Source organism: Sinohyriopsis cumingii, chromosome 17 (assembly GCF_028554795.1).
Source record: "Sinohyriopsis cumingii isolate HCF-2022 chromosome 17, ASM2855479v2, whole genome shotgun sequence".
NCBI lineage: Eukaryota > Metazoa > Mollusca > Bivalvia > Unionida > Unionidae > Sinohyriopsis > Sinohyriopsis cumingii.
Window position 1 is genome coordinate 38,543,986 of NC_142977.1, and position 20,631 is coordinate 38,564,616.

The window sequence follows — 20,631 nt, forward strand, 5'->3', positions numbered from 1 at the left end:
TGTATGCAACAGAATTACCTAGACCAGATGTTATCATGTTCATTAAACAATGGAATATTTTTTAAAAAAGTTTAAAATCTTTAACAGGGACAATGGAAATTCTTAAACAAAGTCCATTTAAATTTCAAAAGAAAATTTTAATATCTCTGAAATGTAATATCACAGATGAGCCCCCAATTTCTGCTATGACTCTATGGTCTTAAACTAAGTAATAGACTAAATAAAAACCAACAAATAATTTAATTATCTAAGTTACAAAGTGAAAATTTAAGAGGAACCTACAGTATTGTGAATTAAATCTCAAATAATCCTAAAAGTTCTATCACGAGTCCAAAAGTATAGTGTTCTGAAAGAATTTCATTGATGTTCCAAATTAATTTCAATCTTGAATGTGCTGATGTAATAACAGTCTTGATGTATCACAATGATATAATCAAGAATGTCTTTGAATGAGTCCTCAGTAATCCCCAAATAATGTTTTAGTCCAAAAGTGAATGAGCACTTTGTAATTCCAATTAATAATTTTTAAAATAAATGATTCTTCTCAAATTATATCTGAACACAACAGTGTGTTTGTGTGTGACTGGATTTTTAACGTAGCTTTAACAATTTTTCATTCATATCACTACAATGTCTGCAGCGTGACAGTTTATATTGATGTCTAGCACTGGGGCATCATGCTGCAGACATGTAGCATGATGTCCCACCCAATCACATTATCATGACACCAGGCCGACCAGTCCTAACACTAACCTCTCAATGCTGAGCACCAAGTGAGGCAGATGTTAGTATCATTTTTGTAAGTCTTTGGTATGACTCGGCCGGGGATCGACCTACGACCTCCTGCTCTAACCACTAGGCCACCAGAGCGGTCAAACACAATAGTAAATAAGCCAACAGACTAAAATTAAAGCAAGAATGAATAATCTTGTTGATCTCAACCTTATGTACATTCCCACTTGCTCCTATGATGCAACAGCACTATCTGAAAATAACGCAATCATCTTAATGTAAAATTACTCCAAACTGTAAACAAGTTTGCTTCTAGAACCTTCTAAAGTCACAGTCAAGTCTAGGTCTTGAACCCAAAACCAAGTAAATATCTATTTATAACTTACGAACAAGACACTAAAACACTTATCATCAATCATGGACAAAGGTCAAGCATACAATACAAATTATATATACATAACAGCACAATGGCAGATCTTCCAAAGTAAAAATATAAATCCCTTCAATGAAACAGGTTCACGAAAGATTATCAATCAGCAGCCATTTACAGCTTTAAAAGCTCCTATACTGCCTTCCATGTTGAAAGTAAAACACTAGCAATGATGTGTGTGGATGAATGTGATAAGCAATGTTTCTAAACTGAGGTTACAGGTCAATTAATCAAATATTTTCCTGTTTAAATTCTTACTCTAAATATACATATTGATAACATGTTTTTATGATTACCCCACCCAGCTGTTACTTTGTGTCTGCCTAACATACCATCACTGTTGCTATTCTCAAATTAACCTATACAAAGAGTATATTTGTGCCATGTAATATGTATATACGTCAACATAGAAAGCTGATTAATGAATTTTTAAAGCAAGAGCAGTCATATTCCTGAAATAATTGATAAACTGAATACACAACATTTACCTCAATACCATGTGAAAACTAATAAGCAATTTTTTATTCAGCTGAAGTAACAAACTTATAAACTAATTTTCAATATATATAATAATTTTTAAACATTAATAATAAAAAGACTCATTAACACTTGGACCACTTTAGAGAAAGCTACCTTCATTATGACCTATTACAGTGATATAAGATCACATTTAAATGGAATCATTTTGTTTCCTAAAAGACTTGCAAATGTTTACAAATTTTCTGTAAATGAAACAGCCCTGATCTGCATGATGTTGTTGTTGTTGTTGTTGTGGGGTTTAAAGCCATTTTTCAGCACAAGATAGGCTATACATGGTGGCCATTATTAATGGTGGAGGAAGAACCCAGGAAAGAACCACCGACCCATGAGAAGCTACTGGCAAGTTTTCTCACATATCCACATAGACCGAACCCGAGACTCACACCCATGCAGACAGAGGTGAGATGGCAGTGATCCATAGCGGTGAGCACTTTAGACCAACCGATCACTCAGGGCACCCCTGTTCTGCATGAAGCAGTTACATTATCATGGAACATCATATCACATACCTCCTAAGTCAATGCATCATCGGGGGCCCTGAGTGGCCGAGTGGTCTAAAGCGCTCTCCGTTATGGATCACTGCCATCTCACCTCTGTCTGCATGGGTTTGAGTCTCAGATTCAGCCAATGTGGGTATGTGAGAAAGCTTGCCAGTAGCTTCTTGTGGGTTGGTGGTTCTTTCTGGGGTTTTCCCGGGTTGTTCCTCCACCCTTAATACTGGCAGCCATGTATAGCCTATCATGTGCTGAAAAATGGCGTTAAACCCTATGGCAACAACAACAACAACAACAATGCATCATCACACAAAACACATTAAAAACTACCAAACTCTTTGACACATCTGGGTTTAGCAGAACACAAATTTCCAAAACTGCTTCAATTTTCCGTGACAAAAGAGGAATAGGTGGTGGTGGTGGTGGGGCTGGCTGGCCAATTTTTAAAGACTTTTATAATAGTCTCCATCAAAAGAATAGTTTGATTTGATGATGTATGTAGAGCTTATTACAGCCAGATATAAACATGTAATGAGTAGGCTTCCTTGCACAATTTATACAGCACAGTATCTAACTTTAAGTAACACTATGTTTGTAAAGAAACGAAAAAATCAAACAAGGGAAATAACTGATTGTGATTAAAAGCACTATTTAGGGACACTGACCTGCAAAATGAAAATTTAAAAAAAATATGGAAATAATGTGTAATTCATTTTATTTATACTAGATTGTGGACACTGTCTATCTAAAATTGAAATAAAAAACATTAGTACTATGAATGCCACATGATAGGCCAACCTTGTGATTAAAATTTTTTTAAACAGACACATAGTAGGACACAACTGACTCAGGAGATTATTAACTAATGAGTCTCAATGACCCTGATGCTTGATCATGATATGCAGTCTTAACATTGTTACTGTGCCAAAACCATTAATTTCTTTTCCGTTTTACCACAACCATGACATCTGACTTGTAGTCCCCAGAATCTGCAAGTCATCCATAACAGTTTGGTCAACAAATGTATTCTAGGGCAAAAGTTATTCTGCAAAAGCAGTTTCCTTTTCAGCCACAATGACCCTGACCTTTAACTTTCTGACTCCAAATCAACTGCCCTCTTTCGTCCAAGCCTCCACAAATTTAGGTCAAGGTATAAAGTGATCTTGACCTTTGACCTTATAAGTCCAGAATCAAAAGGCTTCTTTCTTAACCAACGTGCAAGTCATCCGAAAGTTTTGGTGAAGGGAGATAGTCAAGAATTAAAATTTTTGTGCAGAAACTATTTTTCTCTCATAAGTCACTTTGATCGCAACCTTGCATATTTTGACTTCCAAACGCACAATCCACCTGCAATGTTTAGTCCTTGTCTGTGATGTATAACTGTGTTTGTGTGTACATCAGTTTTTTACCATTAACCTTTAAACCACAAAATCAAAAGGCTTCTTTATTTAGCCCATGCGCATGCTATCCACAATGTTTGGTCCAGGTATGTGATGTTATTTTGAGGTTTAACGTTATGGGCTATATATGGTATAACTCGGTGAAGGATGAACTTGGGAAAACCCCGGTAAGAACCACTGACCTCCAGCAAGCTTCTGGCAGCTTTCTCACAAACATTTACCCAAATCCATGTGGAAGAGGTGAGATATTAGTCATGGTAAAGATGAGTGATATAAACCACTCAGCCACCTGGGACCCTGGTATGTGATGTAGAACTAATGTTATTATCCTGCAAAATATTGTTATTTCTTCGGGTGCAGTGACTTTGACCTTTTGAGCCCAAAATCAAAGGGGTGCTTCCTAACTCCATGTGCAAGGCATCCATTAAGTTTGCCAAGAGTAGATCATGGAGAACTGAACTTTTCATGCCTAAAAGAACTGGACAGATGGACAGTCAGACAGACAGGGCTATAGCATAATACACACTTCCAAAAGATGTATAAAAAAAACTCATGGGAAACAACAAAAGAGAAATAGAAAGCACAATCACAGTGACAAAAATTCACTTTCATACAAAAGCTTGGTATGTAATAACAGCTTTCTGACTTTTTTGTGTAAAGTTCAAAACTAGTTTTAATTAACAAACTAGAGCAAGTGCAATGACTCACCATTAACAAGCCCTGTGTTTTTAATTGCATATTCCATAATAAACTCAATTAGCTTTTTTGTACATTTCTTGCATTCATTCCACCTGTCTGGCTGCAGAATAGGCAGCTGCTTTCATCTTCTTGTATGTATTTCTAGTCTTGACTTTGGGATGTACAATTTGTCCTACTGTCCTTCTTTCCTAATGTTAGTGTGATCAGGGAACATACAATAGAGAATATCTTATATATATACACATAAAAAATATTCTTTAAATTAGTAACAACATAACCTACACATACTGCAGGTATCAAGAAAATAATCAATTCAACATTATTTGTACTACTACTTTTTTAAATTTCATTTCAGGAACTAGCAAAGATAAGGAAAAATGAGGAAACAAACCTTAAGTCTCTTTTCTCTTTGAAGAGTCTGTGCCTTTTCACGGCCCTCCCTTGCTTTTTTGAGAATTTTCTGTCTCTTTTTCATAGTAAGTTGCTCAGGTGTCAGCTGATCGTCAGGTACTTCTATCAAGTCATAAACAGGCTCCTTCTTTGGCTGAAAGTTCACACATTAAATTATTTTTCCATAACCATTTCTTGTTTTTTATTCTTAATAAGATATATTCAGGGACTGAAAACACTTTAAAACCTGGCTGGGAAAGATCCACTTCACACGGTTAAAGTCCTAAGACTACAGTAACTCGTGAAAAATGATCAAATTAGATTGTATGTGTTCTAAATGCTTTTTTATTTACTAATTACTGGTTTTCAGTATTCATTAATGGAACTGAAACAACATAAGAACAGACTGACAAAATACAACATAACCTTTATAACAGAACCAAGATACTCTAATAGATAGACTAAGGCCCTTGATTAAATCTGACGAAAAGAAATTCTCGAACCAAGGAACTGAAAACGTATTGTTAAGCATCTGATATTAAACAGACAGGAAAAATGATATTCCCTGTATCACAATCCATACTGTACACCGAAATCTGATGATACCAAAAATGCTGTACCCACTGGGGAAGCTACACATAATATCTTAATCCCTATACTAATAATGGATGGTACAGCACTCAAAGTTGTGATTCTACAAATTCAGAATTCGTGAGTGAAAACTGTCAACTGGCTGCTCTCTGGTGACCAATAGAATCATTATGTGGCAAGTTGAAAATAACATCACTACCTAATAATTACAAGTACATGTATATATAATATTTTATATTAAAAATATTTGGTAGAAGCAATTTAATTCACAGCATAATCCCTTTTTGATTGTAAGACTGCCAGTTAATATATTAATCTGTCAACATTATAAACAGCTAGTCTGGCTTACAGCTTAAAAGCAACCAGTCTAATAAGGAACTTGTACAATCAATCTCAACTAATAGTATGGATGCAGAAAAAATCTAGACATGGAAACAAATATGGACAATTTTGTTGGTAGTAAAACTAAACAGCAGAACTACAGTGAAACTCTGCCGTAACATGCCTCATATAACATGAACCTGGGTATAGCAGTCATCCGTAACATGCCTCATATAACATGAACCTGGGTATAGCAGTCATCCGTAACATGCCACATATAACATGAACCTGGGTATAGCAGTCATCCGTAACATGCCTCATATAACATGAACCTGGGTATAGCACAGCCCTCCGTAACATGCCTCATATAACATGAACCTGGGTACAGCAGTCATCTGTAACATGCCACATATAACATGAACCTGGGTACAGCAGTCATCCATAACATGCCTCATATAACATGAACCTGGGTATAGCACAGTCCTCCATAACATGCCTCATATAACATGAACCTGGGTATAGCACAGTCCTCCGTAACATGCCTCATATAACATGAACCTGGGTATAGCACAGTCCTCCGTAACATGCCTCATATAACATGAACCTGGGTATAGCACAGTCCTCCGTAACATGCCTCATATAACATGAACCTGGGTACAGCAGTCATCCGTAACATGCCTCATATAACATGAACCTGGGTATAGTAGTCATCCGTAACATGCCACATATAACATGAACCTGGGTATAGCACAGTCATCCATAACATGCCTTACATAACATGAACCTTGGTATAGCACAGCCATCCCAAGGCTCCTAAAATTTTATAATAATTTTAATAATTCTCAAAGTATTATAAAGGTTTAGTGCCCATATAAACATGGGTTTAATTTAATATTTTGGCAAGAGGTGTTGTATTCTTGAAAAAAAATATCTTATCACTGTTTCCTGGTTATTTTGAAAGATGTTGGCTTTTTAAAAGCAGACTATTGTTAATTAATTATTACTAAACCAAAACAGTAAAGCCATTAAGTTTTCTTTGTGTTTTTCTTCCATGCATTCTGTGTACAACAGCTCAGTCGAGGGTAAACAACAGCCAACAGATGTTTACTCAGTCATCTGGCATACACAACCATGCACCAAAACAATGGAGAAGTCTTAAGTACTTTCTCTCCCAAATTTACAAATGAATTAAAGTACCTATTTAAAAGAAGCTTATCACCTTTATCAGACCCAACAATATATATATATATATATATATATATATATATATATATATATATATATATATATATATATAGTCAAACCCACTTATCTCGGCATCAGTTATCTCAAGAACCTGTTTTTGTTGAGCATTTTGGTCCAGTTGCAAAACAATCCTTCTGTTATTTTTCTCCACCCCTGTTAAGTCAATAACTCTGTTATGTTGGACATAAGTTTCTGTCTGAAGTAGCATGTGGACCCACTTAATTCGATGAAATGAATCTTTTAATGTCTATATTGGAGAAATTTTACAACAAATGATCTGGCATTTCCGCAAGGATGGAAAGTCAGTACAAGACCAAATTTTATTGGTACAAATGATAATCAGCGGATCTCATCAATGCATGATTTATCACTTACACAGAGTGGAGAAAATTATGTTGTGAACAATTATTTAGAGTAAGGAAACTTAATGCATGCGTTGTAGTGAAATTTGTAAGTGAAAGGGGGAAAATCCTAATGGAGCAAGTTACCCCTGAAAACAGTGAGGCTTATGCCAATATTTTAAGAGTGGGTAACTCTGCTTCTGGCAATCTTCCTCTTCTGCTGACTGCTGATTGAATGTAACCATTATTAGTCAGATTTCTTTGTTAAAATACATGATTCTGGATGTGCCTGATATCACTTTGCTGATTTGCTTCATACAGATTGCAGGTAGGATGTTCTTTCCATGTCATGATATATTAGTAATTCTGTCTAATACCAAAATCACTTATTGTGTAAAAGCATTATATAAGCTATCATCCTCGACCACCATCTGACATCAATTGTTTTCATTTGTATGCAAAATTATTACACAATCACCAGCAGGCTATCATGACTGTCTTGTGCAAATTCAGGTCTAATTAGTAGAATAGTAAGAGGCAGGTCTAATTAGTAGTATAGTAAAAGGCAGGTCTAATTAGTAGAATAGTAAAAGGCAGGTCTAATTAGTAGAATAGTAAAAGGCAGGTCTAATTAGTAGAATAGTAAAAGGCAGGTCTAATTAGTAGAATAGTAAAAGGCAGGTCTAATTAGTAGAATAGTAAAAGGCAGGTCTAATTAGTAGTATAGTAAAAGGCAGGTCTAATTAGTAGTATAGTAAAAGGCAGGTCTAATTAGTAGAATAGTAAAAGGCAGGTCTAATTAGTAGAATAGTAAAAGGCAGGTCTAATTAGTAGAATAGTAAAAGGCAGGTCTAATTAGTAGAATAGTAAAAGGCAGGTCTAATTAGTAGTATAGTAAAAGGCAGGTCTAATTAGTAGTATAGTAAAAGGCAGGTCTACTTAGTATAATAGTAAAAGGCAGGTCTAATTAGTAGTATAGTAAAAGACAGGTCTAATTAGTAGTATAGTAATAGGCAGGTCTAATTAGTAATATAGTAAAAGGCAGGTCTAATTAGTAGTATAGTAATAGGCAGGTCTAATTAGTAGTATAGTAAAAGGCATGTCTAATTAGTAGTATAGTAATAGGCAGGTCTAATTAGTAGTATAGTAATAGGCAGGTCTAATTAGTAGTATAGTAACAGGCAGGTCTAATTAGTAGTATAGTAAAAGACAGGTCTAATTAGTAACATAGTAAAAGACAGGTCTAATTAGTAGTATAGTAAAAGGCAGGTCTAATTAGTAGTATAGTAAGAGGCAGGTCTAATTAGTAGAATAGGAAAAGGCAGGTCTAATTAGTAGCATAGTAAAAGGCAGGTCTAATTAGTAGTACAGTAAAAGGCAGCTACTTGAGAGCACTAGTTACATTATTACAAGAGCCACAGCAAATCTTTCTCAGATAACAGAATGCGCTGACACAGAAATGTTTTCTGATGTGAGCTCATGGCAATGCATCTTCCAATGAAAAATGATCATGACTGCCAATCTCATGGCAATGCATCTTCCAACGAAAAATAATCATGACTACCAATCTCATGGCAATGCATCTTCCACTGAAAAATGATCATGTCTGCCAATTTAAGATTATATGGAAAAAGTGCTCATGTACACATGTTTTCTGCCTTATTCAAGGAGATTCGTCACAATCTGATATATAAAGAACAATAATACATTAGTTGTACAAGCATTACCACACCTCAACTGTCTCCAGACAAATTTTACTCCCAATATATTTATCCCTCTTTTATAATAACATCTTACAGACAGAATTACTGTGCCTCAACTGCCTCCACAGGGGGCAGTTCTACTCCTAGTTTCTTCATCTTTATAACAGAGCTGCCAACCGTCCAGACTCACAATTAGTAAAAAGAGGGATAAACGTTAGTGAAATTTGAACACAACCAGTGAAAAATTAAACCATGACACTAGCTCCATACACTCTGATGGTCAGCATGTATTATATGAAAATCCCAAAATAAAAATAAAACATTATTTACACTAATTACATGTACTACTATATTTGTAGCCAAATTTACCGATACACACAAACTTCATGCTATTTGTCATGATATGATGCTGTGGCCGACTTGAGTTTCCTCAATAAGGTTATGGTAAATTTGTTTAAAAACAGTTCAGGTTTCTTGCCTGGTGGTTGATCTAAGTCACTAAAATTGTTGCAAATTTTCAGCATCTAAGAAGGCCCTAAATTCCATCTTATTTTTCCGCACAATAGAAAATACTCTTTTACTGTCACTGATTTCCAACAGAGAAAGGCAGATTATGTAGAACAAGAAAACACAATCATTTAGCAATGGTAGCTTGCAGGTCTTCAGTTGAAGGCTTGAAGCATTCCAGAACTGAAATCTGCTGGGTGCTCTTAATTTTCCCAATATTTGTGCTTTTACCCATCACCCGTGCCACATGCCCATAGGGGCTTGTATCGTTGTTTACGATTGATCTGTCATACATGTACTATATAATAATATTATTATATAGTACATATACGACAGGTAAATCGTAAGCAACGATCCAAGCCCATGTGCACATTCCCAATTCTAAAATTCAAAGAACACTGTGAAAACATTTTAACTGTAGTATAGCTTAAATATGAAATGGTATTAATCCAGAAGATGAGACATCAAATGATTAATGATCAGTTGTGTTGGCGCATGCGTGGAAAAATATGAACTCAAGCAAATTACGATATATGCTAATCTTTCAATATCTCAAAAATTCCTACATTCAAAAAGCTGTCTTCATTTATTGTTTGTTATTAAAAAAAATTACGGTTGCTATGAGTGTGTACATGAGCCATTTAAAAAAATCTAGTTGGGCCCCAGTTTTCACCACAAGTATTTGTAAAACTTATATTCTAAATATAGATTAAATACTTTAAAATGCTTGCTAAAGGGAAACTAACAGTTTGTTACAGTTTTACTAACATCACAACTAGCAGTCTGGGACTGTCATTGGCATCAGTGACCACTGTCACTGCTGATATTGTGACTATCACTTAACAGGGTAAAAGTTATTTTATTCCTGATTTAAGCTAACTGAGAACTGGGGAATTCATTATTCCATGAATTGCTATCGAGAGTTGTGAAATTCATGCCAGAAGCGATGAAGGTTGGCAGGTCTGCTTTGAGTGTACTGAAATCTTACAGTATATCTCAGCACCTCTACAGGAGGCAGTTATACTCCTAGCATCTTGATCATCTTGATTCATATAATGTAGCAATATATTACATATATTACAGGAATTGCTGTACCTCAGCTACCTCCACAAAAGGAGGTTCTACTCCTAGTTTCTTCATCTTTATAGTGTACTGACATCTTACAGTGAATCTCATCTACCTCCATAGGAGGCAGTTATACTCCTAATATACTGATTCATATAACATAGCAATATATTCAAGGAGTTGTACCTCAATTAATTCCACAGGAGGAGGTTCTACTTTCAGTATTTTTGCCTTCAGCCTCTGGATGCTAGCGGTCAAGTGATTGATGGCTGCCTGAAGCTCATCGGTTGTCTCATATCCAGCCTCAGCAAGAGCTCTCTGGATAACGAAAAAGCAAAATGGGTTTCCAGTCAAACAGTCTAGATAAAAAGAAATCAAAATAAGTTTCCAGTCAAACAAAAGCAAAATGGGTTTCTAGTCAAACAGTCTAGATAAAAAGAAATCAAAATAAGTTTCCAGTCAAACAGAAAAGCAAAATGGGTTTCTAGTCAAACAGTCTAGATAAAAAGAAATCAAAATAAGTTTCCAGTCAAACAGAAAAGCAAAATGGGTTTCTAGTCAAACAGTCTAGATAAAAAGAAATCCAAATACACCTCTCCCTCGATAACTCATGCACATCGGGGTCCAAAAACATCGACCGCACTATAAGTGAGGCACAGGTTATCGAGGAACCTATAAAAAAATGCAAAACCAATAAAGGGATCAACGTAAAAGGCAAAAGGAGGCAGGTTATAGTGTTGAATACTCAAGCAAAAAATGTTTCTAGTCAAACTGTGACCATAAATAATTAAAATTTATGAGGAAAAAGGTGACAATTTAATTAGACCTAAGTCTTCTTAATATAAGAACTATTTCAAGTTTAGTATTCATCTATGAAGTCCTTCAAAATATTAGAGTCAAAATGACTAAACTGATTGCCAGCTAAAATTTTAGTCAAACAGAGGCGACAACTCCTTAAAATTTTCATAGAAAAGTTGAAAATCAAATTTATCCCAGGTGTTTTAACATTAAGCCTCATGATTTGTTTCCAAGAAATGCTTAAAAAAACTTAACAATGTGTCTGCATGCCTTTTTCAGGAGGAGAAATTTTACAAATACTTTTTCAAGGATGTAAATTAAATATACATGTACAACCATAACTGAACTTAATGGCGGCAACAGCCAAACAAAGTCATTTTAAGACTTGTTCTGGTTTGTTATATTTCAGATACATCTATTTCCTTCCAAGAAACTATTAAAATCGTTTCTGTAAATGCAAGCTACAATGAGCTAATTAAAACTGAGAAAACATGTCAGCTACAGCAGTAGTACAAAAGTGATAACTGAAATATTTCATCTTCATTGCAATGTTCTCAAAAAGCTTCCATAATCTGCTGTAAATACAAAGAAGTTCCAAACAGTTCTCTAATTTCACACAGAGAGATAGATACACAAAAGCTTCCATAATCTGCTGTAAATACAATAAAGTTCCAAACAGTTCTCTATTTTCACACAGAGATAGATACACAAATGCTTCCATAATCTGCTGTAAATACAATAAAGTTCCAAACAGTTCTCTATTTTCACACAGAGATAGATACACAAATGCTTCCATAATCTGCTGTAAATACAATAAAGTTCCAAACAGTTCTCTAATTTCACACAGAGAGATAGATACACAAATGCTTACTAAGGCAAAATCAGTTACAAGTTGTACTTGACCAAATTTGCATCATAGTGAACATTAATTTGCTGATACCACAAATATGCCATATCTATTTTCACTTAAATTTTGTTGGTTCTGCAAAGATGAACTTTCGTTGGCACTTAAATTTGTGAATTGTACTAGATATCCTATACTTTCTGTGGGAAGATCAGTTTGTTGTGGCACACACAAAATGAAAATCTACAAATACTGATCATGTCCATTGAAATGAAAGGTGTAATTCTTCTCTCTCTCCCTCCCTCCCTCCCCCATGACTTTGTGAAAATTGGCATTCAATTAAGTCAAGTGCAATCTCATCCTGAAACTTTCAGCTTTCATTACATTCATGAATCAAATTACAGTGGGCCCTACTAATTTAGCACAATTCCTTGGGATAAATGACATGTTAAATGTCTACATAAATGTTAGCTCAGCTAAAAGGAGTGTGGGTGACACCAAATCTCCCTATTCAATTGATCAATATACATTCATCAGCTAAAAGGAGTGTAGACTATACCAAATCACACCAGCCAATTGCTAAATATAAATTCAGCTAAACGGAGTGTAGATTATACCAAATCTCTTCATTCAACTGATAAATATAGATTAAGCTAAAAGGAGTGTGGACTAAATCAAAACAATGTCCAATTGGAAAATATGAGTTCTGCTAAAAGGAGTGTGGACTATACCAAATCTCACTGTTCAATTGATAAATATGATCTCAGCTAAAAGGAATAAGGACTAAATCAAATCTCTCTGTCCAACTGATATGAGTTCAGCTAAAAGGAGTGTGGACTATACCAAATCTCTCTGTCCAACTGATATGAGTTCAGCTAAAAGGAGTGTGGACTAAATTATCTCCCTGTCCAATTGATAAATGTAAGTTCAGCTAAAAGAAGTGTGAACTATACCAATCTCCCTGTCCAACTGATAAAGATGAGTTCAACTAAAAGAAGTGTGAACTATACCAATCTCCCTGTCCAACTGATAAAGATGAGTTCAACTAAAAGAAGTGTGAACTATACCAATCTCCCTGTCCAACTGATAAAGATGAGTTCAACTAAAAGAAGTGTGAACTATACCAATCTCCCTGTCCAATTGATAAAGATGAGTTCAACCAAAAGGAGCATGGACTATACCAATCTCCCTGTCCAATTAATAAAGATGAGTTCAACTAAAAGGAGCGTGGACTATACCAAATCTCCCTGTCCAACTGATAAAGATGAGTTCAGCTAAAAGGAATAAGGACTAAATCAAAGCTCTCTGTCCAATTAATAAATATGAGTTAGCTAAAAGAAGTGTGGACTATACCAATCTCCTTATCCAATTGTCCAATTGATAAATATGAGTTCAGCTAAAAAGAGTGTGGACTAAATTATCTCCCTGTCCAATTGATAAATGTAAGTTCAGCTAAAAGGAGTGTGGACTATACCAATCTCCCTGTCCAACTGATAAAGATGAGTTCAACTAAAAGGAGTGTGGACTATACCAATCTCCCTGTCCAACTGATAAAGATGAGTTCAACTAAAAGAAGTGTGAACTATACCAATCTCCCTGTCCAACTGATAAAGATGAGTTCAACTAAAAGGAGCATGGACTATACCAATCTCCCTGTCCAATTGATAAAGATGAGTTCAACTAAAAGGAGTGTGGACTATACCAATCTCCCTGTCCAATTGATAATGATGAGTTCAACTAAAAGGAGCATGAACTATACCAAATCTCCCTGTCCAACTGATAAAGATGAGTTCAACTAAGAGGAGTGTGGACTATACCAATCTCCCTGTCCAACTGATAAAGATGAGTTCAACTAAAAGAAGTGTGGACTATACCAATCTCCCTGTCCAATTGATAACGATGAGTTCAACTAAAAGAAGTGTGAACTATACCAATCTCCCTGTCCAACTGATAACGATGAGTTCAACCAAAAGGAGCATGGACTATACCAATCTCCCTGTCCAATTGATAAAGATGAGTTCAACTAAAAGGAGTGTGGACTATACCAATCTCCCTGTCCAACTGATAAAGGTGAGTTCAACTAAAAGGAGCATGAACTATACCAATCTCCCTGTCCAACTGATAAAGATGAGTTCAACTAAAAGGAGTGTGGACTATACCAATCTCCCTGTCCAACTGATAAAGATGAGTTCAACTAAAAGAAGTGTGAACTATACCAATCTCCCTGTCCAACTGATAAAGATGAGTTCAACTAAAAGGAGCATGGACTATACCAATCTCCCTGTCCAATTGATAAAGATGAGTTCAACTAAAAGGAGTGTGGACTATACCAATCTCCCTGTCCAACTGATAATGATGAGTTCAACTAAAAGGAGCATGAACTATACCAAATCTCCCTGTCCAACTAATAAAGGTGAGTTCAACTAAAAGGAGTGTGGACTATACCAATCTCCCTGTCCAACTGATAAAGATGAGTTCAACTAAAAGGAGTGTGGACTATACCAATCTCCCTGTCCAATTGATAACGATGAGTTCAACTAAAAGGAGCATGAACTATACCAAATCTCCCTGTCCAACTAATAAAGGTGAGTTCAACTAAAAGGAGAGTGGACTATACCAATCTCCTTGTCCAATTGATAAATGCGAGCTCAGCTATAAGAAATGTGAGCTGTAATGAACCTTTCTGTCCATGGAAGATTCATGTGGTCAGGATAAAGCAACTTAACCAATAATAGTGATAAACAATTTTGCAGCATAAAAAGGTTTGTCAGTAGGCTTCAAACATTGGCCATTATTTATTAACATAATATTTAGTGTGTGCAAATAATGCATATGAATTAAGGCTGTACCTGATAATCATACAATACAGTTGTTATTGGCGTCAACACACATGAAATCATTTTATCCTCCGTTTCACACATGATGCTCTCCACACAGGAATCAAAGACTTTTATTTATTATTTGTAATTTCTTTATGAATATAAATTTGCATGTAAATATAATATGTTGCAAAGGCATCAATGCATTATAATAACATTCTTGCATGTAAATATAATATGTTGCAAAGGCATCAATGCATTATAATAACATTCTTGCATGTAAATATAATATGTTGCAAAGGCATCAATGCATTATAATAACATTCTTGCATGTAAATATAATATGTTGCAAAGGCATCAATGCATTATAATAACATTCTTGCATGTAAATATAATATGTTGCAAAGGCATCAATGCATTATAATAACATTCTTGCATGTAAATATAATATGTTGCAAAGGCATCAATGCATTATAATAACATTCTTGCATGTAAATATAATATGTTGCAAAGGCATCAATGCATTATAATAACATTCTTGCTGTTTGTTTGCTTTTACATCTTGACAACAAATCAGCTGACCTTTAAAAGTAATAAAGAAAATTAGATGTGCATATATTTGCATCCATGAAAAATACTGGAGCCTTTTTTTTTAAATTTCTTTTTCTTTCTGGTAAGCAGAATGGTGAAAGCACTACAAAACCCAAGGTTTGAAAAAAATGTGACAATTAAAATAAACATATGAATAAATGTTTGACTCATTTAATTGTACACGAAAACATCATGAGCCACTTAAATGATATCCATACAAATTATTAAATCTTTGCCATTGTGTCTCTCCCTGAGAGTTAGTACTCACATTAAATGTGTCCTCATCCTCATCTTCCAGCAGCTCCTGTACACTCATTAGCTGCTGCAGACTCTCCTCCTCTGCTGCAAGCTGTCAAGAATGAACAAGAGACCCATGAATGTTAAATGGTATGCCTGTTTCATGTTTGATAGCCCTATATGTATGCACAAATGGGGTATTGATGACTTTTGACATTACAGTCAAACCCAATTATCTTGACCTCAGTTCTCTCAAGAACCCATGTCGATCATTTTGGTCTGGTCCAATAAAATCCTTTTTTGTTATGCTAATTTTTCCTGCTTATCTTGACCCATGTAAAATCAATAACCCAGTTATGTCATTCTTACGCAACATGTGAACCCACTTAATTCAACAAAATTCAACATTTAATTTCCATTTCTGAAATTTTTTACAAGAAATGAGCAAGCATTTCTGCTATTACCAGTACTTTGCACCGGCAAGGATGGAAAGTTGGTACAAGACCAAAGCTTATCGGTATAAATACTAATCAACCAATATTATCGATGCATGGTTTAACATTTACATAGAGTAGAGAAAATTATGTTGTAAACAATACTATAGAGTAAGAAAAATGAATGACTGCTATTCTGACCTACCTTTACATGAGATGTATTCATAATGGACAGCATCACAAGTCAACTCCATGACAATATAGTTGGTTCCACACAGTATTAAAGTTTTGATTTTGTCTGTAACTCAGTAAATTATCAGGTCAACATCATCAAATGTAGCTAAAAATACCTAATTCGTTTATACAAGATATTTAAAATTAAATTAAGTACTTTTAGGCAGTAAGACCTGAACACCCAAAAAATAAATATTGGGTCAAGGTCTTACATTGTAAAACTACGGGTTTATGGGGGGGAAAATATAAATATGTAATAATCAGACTATGATAAATCCAATGAAATTAATACTGCACCTTGAAAATTCATTTTTCAAAATACCTTGTGCATACCTTTTTTTTTTACTAGTAGCGACACTTTCGTTTTTGAGTTGCTCCACACATGGATCATGAAATGAGTCTAAGGATTATTTCATGCCACCTGATAAGTGTGTGCCTGTATTAAAAGACAATCACCAGAAAAGGAGCTTTTGTAGCTACTGGCTGGATATTATCAGCCAGACAATTAGTACATCCAAGTCCCAAATCTGAAATGAGTTATTCAACAACTACTTACCTTGCCTCACAACAATGCGGACTATGAGATTTTTTCAAGGATAAAAAAAATACATACAGACTGTAGGAAGTCCCTGAATGCAGACACACTAACATCATTTTTACAGGGTAAAATAAACATTGACACCTTCTGCATAGACTTTAAACCCTTGATTACATTTTGAAAAGTGCAAAGGGTGCATGTGTTGAATATAATGACGAATGTGTTACAACACACTCAAAATCAAAATAATAAATTAAAATAAGTTTCAGAGATAAAAATAATTATGTAAATGTGTGTAAAATTAGTTCGTTTATGGCATTTGTTGTTTTAAAGCTGTGTTCTTTTTGGTCTTTGTAAGGTTTTTTATTGGTCTGGCGTACAGGTTTCTATCTCAAGGGGTTGACAGGAATGTGCAATGTAGAACTAATGTTATTGTGAAAAGAATGTTTGTATTCTTTCAGTCATAAAGACCTTGACCTTTCATCCACAAAGTTTGGTAACTTAAGATTGTGGAGAAGAAGAGTTTTTGTGCAGAAACCAGTTTTCTTCTTTCATTCACAATCACCTTGACAACTGACCTATTTCCAGAAACAGAAAGGCTTCTTCCTTACCCCAATTGCGAGCCAGACAAAGTGACAAGGAAATGAACAATTCTACATATTTGGTTGACTTCACTTTATACAAAAGAAATTAAATATAAATTCAAAGTTATATTGATGCCCAACGATTCCTTTCGCGCTAGATGTACATGTACCTAACTACGTTCAGTATTATTCAAATACCTTCTCCATTCTCTTTTTGTTGTTCAATTCTTTCAAACGTTTAATCTGCTGCTCTCTTCTCTCTTTCTGCTGCTGAGCTGAAATCTGACTGCCTGGAACCTGTAATGCATATAAAATAGAGATAGTTGTTGCCTTGTATCTCTAAGGTCTATTTATTTCAAGTCACAGCTTGTCTATTGATAAATTTCATTTTTTCTTGTTATTTTATTACTGTAAAATAAATTAAAGGTACTTATTAAACCATGTGATGTTATATACATAAGTGACATACCTATAAAATGGCTGAAGATTAGGTGGAGGTCAGACAGCTTCTTGTTTTCTATTCCTTGGTGTGAATTTAAATTAAATTTTTTGTCTCCGAAAATACTTACCCAATCACACTATTTTAGGAATATTAGCCTGCTACCTCGTGAATCCAGACCTACTAAAAGACAAAAATTGTATTTTCCTGTCTATCTCATAGAGATAAACGGCAATAACTCTTGCCCATTACCTTTGTTTGACAGGTGTTGTTAGTTTTTACCTGAGTGATATACTAACATGGGAAGGTGCTTGTGAGGGTTTTTAAGTAATGTGATTGGGTAAGTATTTCTGGTGAAACATAATTTACTTAAAAATTGCTTTCTCCTTCAAATACGTTCCTCAATCACATCACATTAGGAGAATAGGTAACTGGAGGAGGGAATGCAAAGCATCCAACCTCTATCTCAGGTATCCTTCTAAGGAATGACAGGTATGTAATGCATACGTGTCAACTTGTATGGGTTACCCGTAATTTGTATTTAAAAAATCATTTTCAGCAGTGTATGGCTGTACAATTGTTTTGTATGTTTTTTTCATATAAAAATTAAATTACAATTTTTTCTGTGTTAATCCTGGGAGTCTGGACATAATTTTTTTAAAAATCGAGAATCTTTTTTAGCTACGAGCAAGCAAGGTGGGAATAACTCTAATATGCTTTGGAAAGTGATGGAAGCTGGGAATGCCGAAATCAGGTTAAGTTAAAGTATCTTTCTAGGGAATGATGGTTGGATTCCTCATGCAAACGATAACCTATTCCCCTAATTACATAAGCAACACTGCCTAGGGTTATCTAATGTGTGACCCTTACATATGGTTAAGAAGATAAATACGGAAATCTTCTTACCCAAAAATTTCACTGGCAAATCCAGTGAAGCTGATAGGCTGTGTTGACTGTTTTAACTGGGTCTGGAGGCTTTCTGTGGTGTTGCCACTAGACTTATCATAGTCAAGGTTTGCCTCCACAAAGTTAAGTCTAAAAACTCGAGAAGGTTGACTTTGCATGCCAGACAACAGCTTCTATTGTATCTTGGATGAAAACATTACATTCAAAAATGAGGCTCGCAGAGATGGCTCAAATCTCATGTGCAGTAATCTTCATGAGGCCACTCTGATCTTTTGAGACCTTTGAGTATGCCAAGTGCATAACCCATTTCAGCCATGAAGCAAGGGCTTGAGGGGTGATATCCTGTATCCTGGCTTTTACCTTAAGGAAGAGGCATACATGTGCCATGACTTGTCTCCATGCATTTCAAGTAGTGCTTGAGTGTGTGAATAGGATCTTGACTGCTACTGCCCCTGACTTGTCAATGAAAGACAGCAAGCAAATGACGACTCTTGAGTGATGGTAACTTAATTTTGGCTACACTGAATGGTTGTGTCAATAGGACCAATGAACCATCCAATCTGAACTGAAGATAATTCAGGCTGACAAAAAGGGCATGTAGCTCACTTGCCCTGCATGCTGAAGCTACAGCTATCACAAAACGCGTCATGTAAGATAGTAACTTTAGCAAAGTGTGGGCTAGAGACTCGAATTTGATTGAATTGAGAAATGTCAAAACCCAGGACAGATTGCATTATGGAAACTGAGTGAGGGGTTTTGGTCAATTGAGATCAAAATTGTATAAAAGATCTGATAAGTCTCTATTTGTGCCCAATATCATGTCTGCCAAAATGTGTCTGCTGTCATGGAGTAGGAGACTTTGATAGTAATTGGGGGCTGACTGTTTCTCCTTGAAGAGCCAGCAAAAAAAGTCAGCCAGTTGAGGGACTGAGGAACTCAGAGGAACAATGTTGTTGGTATGGCACCAATTCCTGAAAACATATAACTTTTCGCTGTACGTCTTCAGAGTGGAGGGCCTTCTTGCTGTCAAGATTTTCTCCACAAGCAACGGTTTTAATTGTTCATCTCACAAGGCTGCCCTGAGCCAGGCGTACAGAAGAAGACAGTCCTGGCAGGGATGGAACACCTGTGACCATGGTTGCTTGAGAAGATTCAGGTTGACCTGTTTTTTGATGAGTGACCATATCTCCTATAGTAGAAAGGCATCCTTCTCCCAATCTGACAGTATATGCATGAAGTAGGAGGAGGAGAGGGGAGGGGATTGGATAAATGAAACACAAAGTTCCTCTGAAATGACCAGGATCACCCAACTGTCCTGACGGAATAGGGAGATCCATTGAGCACAAAACTACAGGAGTCCACTACCGACAGGTAGGGTGTCTGAAGGCGAAGGGGAGGGCAGGTCAATGTTTCCAGTTAGGAGGCTTGAAGGTGGAGAAATTCAGTTCTTAAAAACCTCTTTTCGATTGCCTCCTAGGTTGGTTGTTGTCTCTTGGCACTGGGTTGGGATCAATATTGGTGCACATCTGAATTAAAAGATCCCCTGGCCTGAAGCTGCTTAACATTCCTTCACACAGGTGGGGCTGAGTGGGTCCAAACATCTGTCTGGGTTGCGCAGCAAGCTGGAGTGGCAGTTCCTGAGCTGCCATTCTCCAAGCTTCTTCTATTCTTTCTCCAAAAAGCAATGCCAATGGTGACCCAAACAGGGTCATCCATAATGCTAAGGTGTATTGAGGTTTGGGTGATGCA

General features: G+C 35.7%; 1 protein-coding gene across 1 annotated transcript in view; it reads right to left on the reverse strand.

The window, feature by feature from the left end:
* Positions 1-20,631, reverse strand: part of LOC149778454 (actin-related protein 5-like) — a 101,799-nt gene that overhangs the window by 48,087 nt on the left and 33,081 nt on the right. The window contains exons 9-12 of the mRNA XM_089939292.1: positions 17,736-17,834; positions 15,779-15,859; positions 10,645-10,776; positions 4,687-4,839 (exon numbers count right to left, since the gene is read on the reverse strand). Coding sequence (XP_089795418.1) covers positions 4,687-4,839; positions 10,645-10,776; positions 15,779-15,859; positions 17,736-17,834 — 465 coding nt within the window. The remainder of the gene's footprint in view (positions 1-4,686; positions 4,840-10,644; positions 10,777-15,778; positions 15,860-17,735; positions 17,835-20,631) is intronic.